The sequence below is a fragment of the Topomyia yanbarensis genome, chromosome 3, assembly GCF_030247195.1.
Source record: "Topomyia yanbarensis strain Yona2022 chromosome 3, ASM3024719v1, whole genome shotgun sequence".
NCBI lineage: Eukaryota > Metazoa > Arthropoda > Insecta > Diptera > Culicidae > Topomyia > Topomyia yanbarensis.
Window position 1 is genome coordinate 385,994,648 of NC_080672.1, and position 8,972 is coordinate 386,003,619.

At 47.5% G+C, this 8,972-nt stretch overlaps 1 protein-coding gene across 1 annotated transcript; it reads left to right on the plus strand.

The window, feature by feature from the left end:
• Nucleotides 1-438: 438 nt before the first annotated feature.
• Nucleotides 439-5,742, plus strand: LOC131688285 (uncharacterized). The gene has a single exon (XM_058972475.1). The coding sequence runs from the start codon at nt 439-441 to the stop codon at nt 5,740-5,742; it is 5,304 nt and encodes a 1,767-aa protein (XP_058828458.1).
• The last annotated feature ends 3,230 nt before the right edge of the window (nt 5,743-8,972 follow it).

The window sequence follows — 8,972 nt, forward strand, 5'->3', positions numbered from 1 at the left end:
CGTGTTAGCCCTGATTTCGCCTAGCCACCTCTAACAATCAGCACTGTGATTTGGACTAGTGTGAGTGATTGAATTATATGAGTAATAAATCAGTTGAATTAATCTATCCACGAGGTTGCACGTTTTTTTTTACGCCGCTCCGTCCGTGCAAGATTTTATCTCGTTCCGCGAATTTCGGTCTTCGTTCGTCCAAAAAAGCTGGTCCTTCGAACCGGATTTGCCATAAGTTTACCGGTTACGCGAGTTTTCGTCGGTTATTTTGCATTTCGTACGGCCCGCATCGAAATTCGTGTGTGACAAAACGAAGACCACGTGCACAAGCGGACCGCGAGGAAAACTTTTCGTCTACTACAGCCTCGCTTCAAGATGGACAAATTGCTCCGTAAGAGAAAATCGCACGCCCCACGACTCGAACGAGTTGGCCGCACTCTGGAAAAAATGGAGGATTCGGAACACGTCGAAGCCGAAGATGTCATCACTGAGATGGATAACCTCAACAGCATTTGGTCGTCCTATCTCGCCGTTCATCAGACAATATTAGATTTGGCTGAGGACGACGCCGCTTACGAGGAAGTGATTCGCCATCAGATTGCTTTCGAGGAAGAATATTTGTCGCTCAAGAAGGGTTTAGGAAAGTTACAAAGGCGCATAGAATCCACCGAACACGAGGTCACAATCAACCAACAAAATGGTGGCAATACCAGCGTCATCGAAACGCTCATGCAGCAGCAAGCACAGTTTCTTCGAGCAATTGCAAGCAATGCAGGAGCTTCAACTTCATCGATTCCTCCTACAAACAACGAAGTACAGAACGACATTCCATCGCTTCCAGATTTGAGGCTGCCCAGAATGAATCTGCCGATTTTTAGCGGTAACTTTTTGGAATGGCAGTCGTTTTACGATCTCTTCAGTGGATCCGTGCATCAAAATCCATCGCTACGTCCGAGCCAGAAACTGTACTTCCTCAAAACACATTTGGCAGGTGAAGCAGCAACGTTAATTTCACACCTAAATGTGGAGGATGCCAATTACCAACCAGCACTCCAAAAACTTCGAGAGCGATACAACAAACCCCGCGAGATAGCTAATCTGCACATCACCCGATTCTTGAGCCAGCCACATTTGACAGCTTCGTCCCCCTCCGGCTTGCGCTCCCTCCACGATGTTTCAGATGAAGTGATTCGGGCCTTGGCAGCTCTCGAACGTGAAGGAAGAGATATTTGGTTAATGCACATCATCTACGAAAAGCTGGATGCGCACACTAAAGAATTGTGGTGCCAGAAAATAGTTGAGCTTGAGGAGGATGCCGTCAGCTTCGATGCGTTATTAAGGTTCATCGACAATCGAAGCTCCGCTCTGCAATCGTCGCAACGCTCCCGAAGTTCCAGCACCGCTCCAAACAACAAGCCTCAGATATCAAAGCCGCAGTATAGACCATCTTCTGTTCTTGTGGCCACAAACCAAATGCAATTAAATTGTGGCATTTGCTCGAAACCAGGCCACCAGCCGTACCAATGCGGTAAGTTTACACACGCTAGCTCATCTGACCGATTTTCTATGGTTTCTAGGCAAAAGCTATGCCAAAACTGTTTGAGACATCATAGTGGTGAGGCGTGCAAGGCTGGTTCCTGTCGAAAATGTGGTCTGATGCACCATACTCTACTTCACAACGCCTTTCAACCCGCAGCACAGTTCACATCGACCGAAGCACCCGTTTCTACTCCTCCTCAAGCCCTCATTTCAGCCATCAATTTAGCCGACCATCTGGATGGTACGAATGTGCTTCTCTTGACAGCTACCATTGATGTTTTCGATAAATATGGTCGCCCCCATTCCGTTCGCGCAGTGCTCGATTGCGCGTCGCATCTCAGCTTCATCAGGAAAGATTTATGCGATCAACTCGGCATTGAAAAATCCCCCATCAACCTAGACTTTCAGGGGATTTCATCCACAAGCTCACACTCTAGTATGGCAGCTTCAATTACAATTGCCTCCAGATGTTCGCCCTACCGGGCCAATGTACCCTGCGCTATACTGGATCGAATATCTGCCGATCTACCACTACGCCCAGTGAACATCGACGATTGGCCAATTCCGGATTCCGTTTATTTGGCTGACCCGCAGTTTCATAATCCCGGAAGAGTTAGCATGCTTTTGGGCCTTCAACCATTCCTTGAGCTACTGGAACCTGGGCGAATTAACCTTGATTCAACCGGTCGGCTACCTATTCTTCAGAATACGAAACTAGGATGGGTAGTTTCAGGTCGTTACGAGGAACCTTTACATTCGTCTCCGGTTACCTCCACCTGTCTAATAACCTCTGTAGATGACCACCTTTCTCGGCAGTTGCAGAAGTTTTTTGAAATGGAAGAGTACGTGCACCAAGGAGCTCACTTCAGTGAGGAGGAGAAGGCCTGTGAGGCACATTTCGAGCTGCATACCATTCGCGATAACGCTGGTCGATTTCAAGTTCGTCTTCCTTTTCGCGAAGACCCTACATTGCTCGGGGAATCTCGCAACATCGCTATTAGGCGCCTAGAGCAAATTGAACGCAAGCTAGTCAGAACTCCTCTGCTTATGAGCCAGTATCACTGCTTTCTACGTGAATATCTCGATGCTGGCCATATGTCTCTCGCCAAAACACCAGCACCGATTGGCACGGTATACCTTCCGCATCATTGTGTCCTGAAAGAATCTAGCTCCACTACAAAATGTCGCGTCGTGTTTGATGCATCGGCGAAAACAACGAGTGGAAAATCACTAAACGACGTGTTAATGACTGGTCCTGTTCTCCAAGATTCGCTTATCGATATTCTGCTGCGATTTCGATTCCCAGTAGTAGCGTTAACCGGTGATATACAGCAGATGTACCGTATGGTACAGGTGGCGATGGAAGATCGCGATTACCAGCGAATATTATGGCGATGGAAGGCAGAAGACACCATCGATGAGTACACACTGAACACCGTCACCTACGGTACGAAAACGGCGTCATACCTTGCAACGAAATGCGTGCAACAGCTGCTTAACCAGTATGCAATGAGTGCCCCCACCGTGGTTCAGAAGGCACTGAAGGGGACCTATGTTGATGACGTTTTAACTGGTGCAGACTCTCCGGAAGAAGCTCAGCAGTTGCGGCGACAGCTTTCAGAAATATTTGCGTCCGGTGGATTCCATCTACGGAAGTGGGCGTCCAATTGCACAGCAGCCCTAGAAGGAGTACCTGAAGCGGATTTGGAAATAAGGATTCCGGTCGAACTAAATGGAAACGAAACCATCAAAACCCTCGGAATCCACTGGCAGCCGTGCAGCGACGAGTTCCTGTTCTCATATCAACCACATAAGATCCTTCAGCCCACAAAGCGCATCATCTTGTCACAAATCGCCAGCCTGTTCGACCCCCTGGGCTTGCTGGCCCCAATCATCATCAAGGCAAAATTAGTGATGCAACGATTGTGGGAGCTGAAGGTGGACTGGGATGAAACTCCCCCTGGTGAGTTGATCAATGACTGGTTAGTTTTAGCACAGAATCTGTCGGTTCTCAATTCATTTCAGATACCTCGACGAGTCATCAACACGCAAAGGCCATTGCGAGTCTACCTGCACGGCTACAGTGATGCTTCCGAGAGGGCAATGGGCGCTTGCATCTATATTCGCTCAGTCGATGAAACAGGAAACTATTCATCTCATCTTCTTTGTGCTAAATCAAAAACCGCACCAATCGGAAACGGAAGGTCTACGATACCTCGCTTGGAATTGTGTGCTGCGGTAATATTAGCTCGTCTCATCAACAACGTCACTGCAGCGCTGTCGATACAATTCCACGAGATTCGTGCCTATAGTGATTCACAAGTAGCTTTGGCATGGATAGCTGGGGGTGCCTCAAGATGGAAGACATACGTCGGAAACCGCGTGGCGGAGATCGTAACCCACTTGCCATCTGTAAATTGGTATCACATCGGCACTCACAGCAATCCTGCTGACATAATATCTCGTGGTGCTCTCCCCGTTGGTTTACAAGGAAACATCCTCTGGTGGCACGGCCCAGACTGGCAACACTCGTTACCGCTTCCAGAACTCAACGTCGCACAAAGGCAGCAAGTCGATCGCGAACGAAAGTCGGTGACAGTAAGTCTTATGATAGTATACGAGAATTGCTTTTTGGATGAGATGTTAGCTCGATACTATCCGAACAAACAAATGCTTCTGCGAGTCACCGCTCGTCTTTTAAGATTTGGTTCCGGCCGTCCTGGACGTTTGACAGCTGGGGAGCTGGACCATGCCCTTATGATTTATGTACGACACACGCAGCAGAAGCACTTTTTGAACGATATTAACCGCTTGAAGGAAGGCAAGAGCGTACACCGCGGAAGTTTTGTCTATTTGTTGGATCCTTGTTTGGATGATAATGGTCTCCTCAGGGTGGGCGGCAGGCTTCGGCAATCTAAACTAAGCTACGACACGAAACATCAGCTGCTATTGCCACGCCACTCCATTCTGACATCTCTAATATTGCACGACGAACATGTCCACAATCTGCACTGTGGACCACAAACCCTGCTGGCTGTTTCTCGACGGCGATTCTGGATACCCTATGGAATTAGCGCAGCTCGTAAAGTTTTTCGACAGTGTATAACTTGTGCTCGGTTACGACCACTACCCTTACGACAGCAAATGGGGCAATTACCATCCGCTCGTTTAGAGCCACAGCCACCGTTCTCAATAGTCGGAATAGATTATGCTGGTCCGGTGAATATAATAAGTCGCAGAATGCGCGGTGTTGCAGCAAGTAAGGGCTACATTGCTCTATTTGTTTGCTTCGTCACTAAAGCGGTATCGTTAGAAGCAGTTTCGGACCTCAGTACATCATCGTTCCTGGCGGCGTTTTCGAGATTCACCAGCCGTTACGGTTTACCAGCCAAGGTGTACAGCGATAATGCAACAAATTTTCGAGCCGCAGCAAAACAGCTGAAAGATATCGCTAACCTTGTCAACTCTATTGAACACCAGTCAATTGTGGCAGATTTTCTCGCCGACAAGGGGGTGGAATGGAATTTCATTCCGCCACGTTCACCGCACCACGGCGGACTCTGGGAAGCTGGTATTAAAGTCGCGAAGCAGCTGCTATCAAAAATATCAGGTAATTTTACGTACACGTTTGAAGAATTATCGACTCTTCTAGCACAAGTTGCGGCATGTATGAACTCGCGACCCATAACACCCATCTCCAATGACCCAAGTGATCCGGAACCCCTGACACCTGCTCATTTCCTGATCGGGCGACCCTTGACAACAGCACCTGAGATCAACCAACTCGAACGCCGTATCAGCTCTATGGCACGATGGCAATTCGTCCAGCGAGCATCGCAGGAATTCCGTGCGCGATGGCAAAGGGAATACGTACGATCACTTCAAGCGTTTACGAAGTGGCAGAGATCATCAGCCAACGTCAATGTCGGAGACTTCGTACTTCTTGTAGGTGAGAACGACAAACCGAAGCAGTGGCCACTCGCACGGGTCGTGGCTGTTCATCCAGGACCTGATGGGTTGGTCAGAGTGGTATCACTGAAAACCCGTAATGGAATTGCACAGCGAGATATTCGGAGAATTCGTTCAGTTCCAATGGACAGCGATGAATACGTTCCAGGGAGATTGCTCGAGGAAATTCCGGACCGGAATTTGGTGGGCGGCTTATGTACGGACGTAAACGACGAACAACCCTCTACACAACCAATCGTCTAAACTCACGCCGGGCGACGAGCGTGTTAGCCCTGATTTCGCCTAGCCACCTCTAACAATCAGCACTGTGATTTGGACTAGTGTGAGTGATTGAATTATATGAGTAATAAATCAGTTGAATTAATCTATCCACGAGGTTGCACGTTTTTTTTTACGCCGCTCCGTCCGTGCAAGATTTTATCTCGTTCCGCGAATTTCGGTCTTCGTTCGTCCAGCCGGCTTTCGAACGATGATGCAATCCTGATGCATCAAATATCGATCATTTCGCCGCCCATTTTTGTAAGATATGGTTAAGCTTTTTTGATCTGAAATATCTCATTTCTAATTAAATAATCATTGGTTGAGAAATTGGAGAGCAACGAGTATCGTAAATTACATGGAATATGCGGTTATAATTAAAATTTGTCGAAATGTTTTGCACTCTGCTTGACAAGATCTCTGCGTATGTGCATTAACCATGAAACTGGAGGGTCCAGTTCGGATACATTTGTGTTTTATATTTCGGTCATTGAGTTATGTGCAGTTCTTCTTTGATTCCAATTTGCAATGTATGGACGTGCACGTTTGACTAATCAACACGTAATGAAACTGATTGGTTACAGTAGCGTTTGTATCCTAATGCAATATTCAATGATAGTTAATGTCCAAAAGTACCGGCTGGATTATTAATAGAGAAATATGATGCCTAATTTGCGAGCTTGTAGTGTGTATTAGGATTTCAAATGGTCAAAGGCGGATCCAAGAAGAAGCACAAGAGGCATGTTCATTCCCTATTGAGCTAGAAGAAACCGAGTAAAAGAAGAATCCGAGTTCCGAATTCATTTTATCTAGTAAACTACATATCTTTCTGGACTACCCAACTCCAAGGCGCACAAAACACCAAACCGAATTGGGATGTAAAATGTCATCGCAAACCCCGTACTCGGAAATATTAAACTCAATTGCTCACCAAATCGTATTGCGACGAAGCTTTCGAAAGCTCTTCTTCCATCAACTCTTTTAACAGAAATATTTTGTCAAGTTCAAGCTTGACAAAAGAGGAAAATTTCGAAAATTGTCAAGGAATTTCTGATCAAACATCTAATTGGATGATAAAGTGAAATTGGCCCTCGTTATAGCTTGGGAAAGGTTATATACAAGAACGAGCATTTTTCAAAGTGACTTACCAGATAAGTCGGATTTTTTATATGAGCAGAGATAAAAAATCCGACTTTTCGAAACTCAATCGGTCCCAGGTCCTCAATCGGTTTCCAGGCCTACCAGTAGTGTCTGCTCCAAACTTGACCTAATCCGGACAAGTCTAGCTATATCATTTCACTCGTTACCACAATGTGTGGATCTTACTTACTTTACCGTTCAGGCTAGAGCCTTGTTATCTCTTGCTGTATTCAGAAGCCGTCTCCACTCCACTCGGTCCATTGCTGCTTCTCGCCATCCTCGCAGTCTTCGAAGGGTCCGCAGGTCGTCCTCTATCTAATCGATCCACCGTGCTCGCTGTGCCCCCCTTCTTCTTGTTCCCGTAGGGTCGCCCTCAAGAACCATCTTTACCGGGTCGTCGTCCGATATTCTTACGACGTGTGCAGCCCACAGCAAACGTCCTATTTTTGCGGTATGCGCGATGAATGGTTCTTCCAGCAGCTGATGCAACTCAAGGTTCATTCGCCTGCGCGACGTTTCGTCTTCCATCTGCACGCCACCATAGATGGTACGCAAAATCCTTCGTTCGAAAACTCCAAGGGCGCGTTGATCCTCCACGTGCATAGTCCAGGTCTCGTGGCCGTCTAATCAGCGTCTTGTAGATAATCAACTTCGTGTGGCGGCGAATTTTGTTAGACCGGAGCGTCCTCCGGAGTCCACAGAAGGCGCGATTTCCCGCCAAGATCCGTCTCTGAATTTCTCTGCTTGTATCATTGTCGGCGGTTATCACTGAGCCAAATACACGAATTCGTCGACCATCTTGATTTCGTCGCCGTCAATCCAAACTCAGTCTGATTGTACGTTTCCGACATCGCCTCAAAGTTCCGTGACATTATGTCAATGTCGTCGACGAAGCCAAGAAGTTGGGAGGACTTCCTGAAGATCGTGCCACTCGTGTCTATCCCCGCTCTTCTTATTACACCTTCTAACGCAACGTTGAACAGCAAACCTTGCAATAACTCACTTCGAGATTCAAAGGGACTCGAGAGTGTCCCTGATTCTCTAACAACGCACGCTTTCGTCCTCTGACGCTTTACCGTTGAGGTACTCGTCATAATCGATCTAAACATTACCTCCCGTCCTACCTGAGCATTCATATCACAGGATGACGATTTTCGCGTACCGTTGCGAACAGTCGTCGTACACCTCCTCCAGCTTCGAACAGCACGCTTCCTTATCGTCGTCGCGTCTCCCATCGTGTGCGCAGTGTACGTTGATGATGCTGTAGTTAAAGAAAAGGCCTTTGATCCTCAACTTACACATTCTTGCGTTGATCGGAGTCCATCCAATCACGCGTTGACGCATCTTAAACAGCACTACAAATCCGGTTCCCAAAGTTGCGTGGTTGAGTTCGTCGTAAATTATCCTGTCGAAAGCTGGACAGAAGAGTGACGTGCAGTTCCATGTTCCGAGTTTTCAATCGTAGTCCTTATTTCGTCGCGTAGGTCTTTGCCGATTGTTCCGATTCGTATTTTCTTCTGCATTGTTCGTAACGGTTAGTTCTGCAGGGCGGCTTGTTGGGACCCCCTGTTTCGCCGGAGGACCATCGCGTCAGCTCTGTTTAGAGCCCCACGTTGACACGAGGACGATACATCAGCCACCCCTAAAATGGAGAAGACGCTCGGATGGACTCACCCTCCAAAAAGAGGAACCCCCCTTCTCTGTCAGCATACGACCATGGTCCCACCGAGGTTGGTTACCCGATCTTTCCTATGGTTACTCGTACCCCAGCTGGCACCGCGGGGAGGGATAGGAGTTACTGGACAAGAGGCTAAGGATCACTGTGGCGAACCACCGGGTATATATTACGCATTGCCCAGTCATTTATCAACAATGTGTGGATCATTCATTCGTTTTCAAATGATCGGTCGACACACGAGTGTTTTATTGCTAGTACCGTTAGCCGGCCAGTGACCAGTGAAGCAGAGTTTTTCTAGTAAGCCGTCTGGATATCGTTATACACACAGTTAAGTACAGTTCTTTTATACTTTTCCCCTGCTTGGTTCTCATACTAACGTGCACTGGGCAATAGGCCC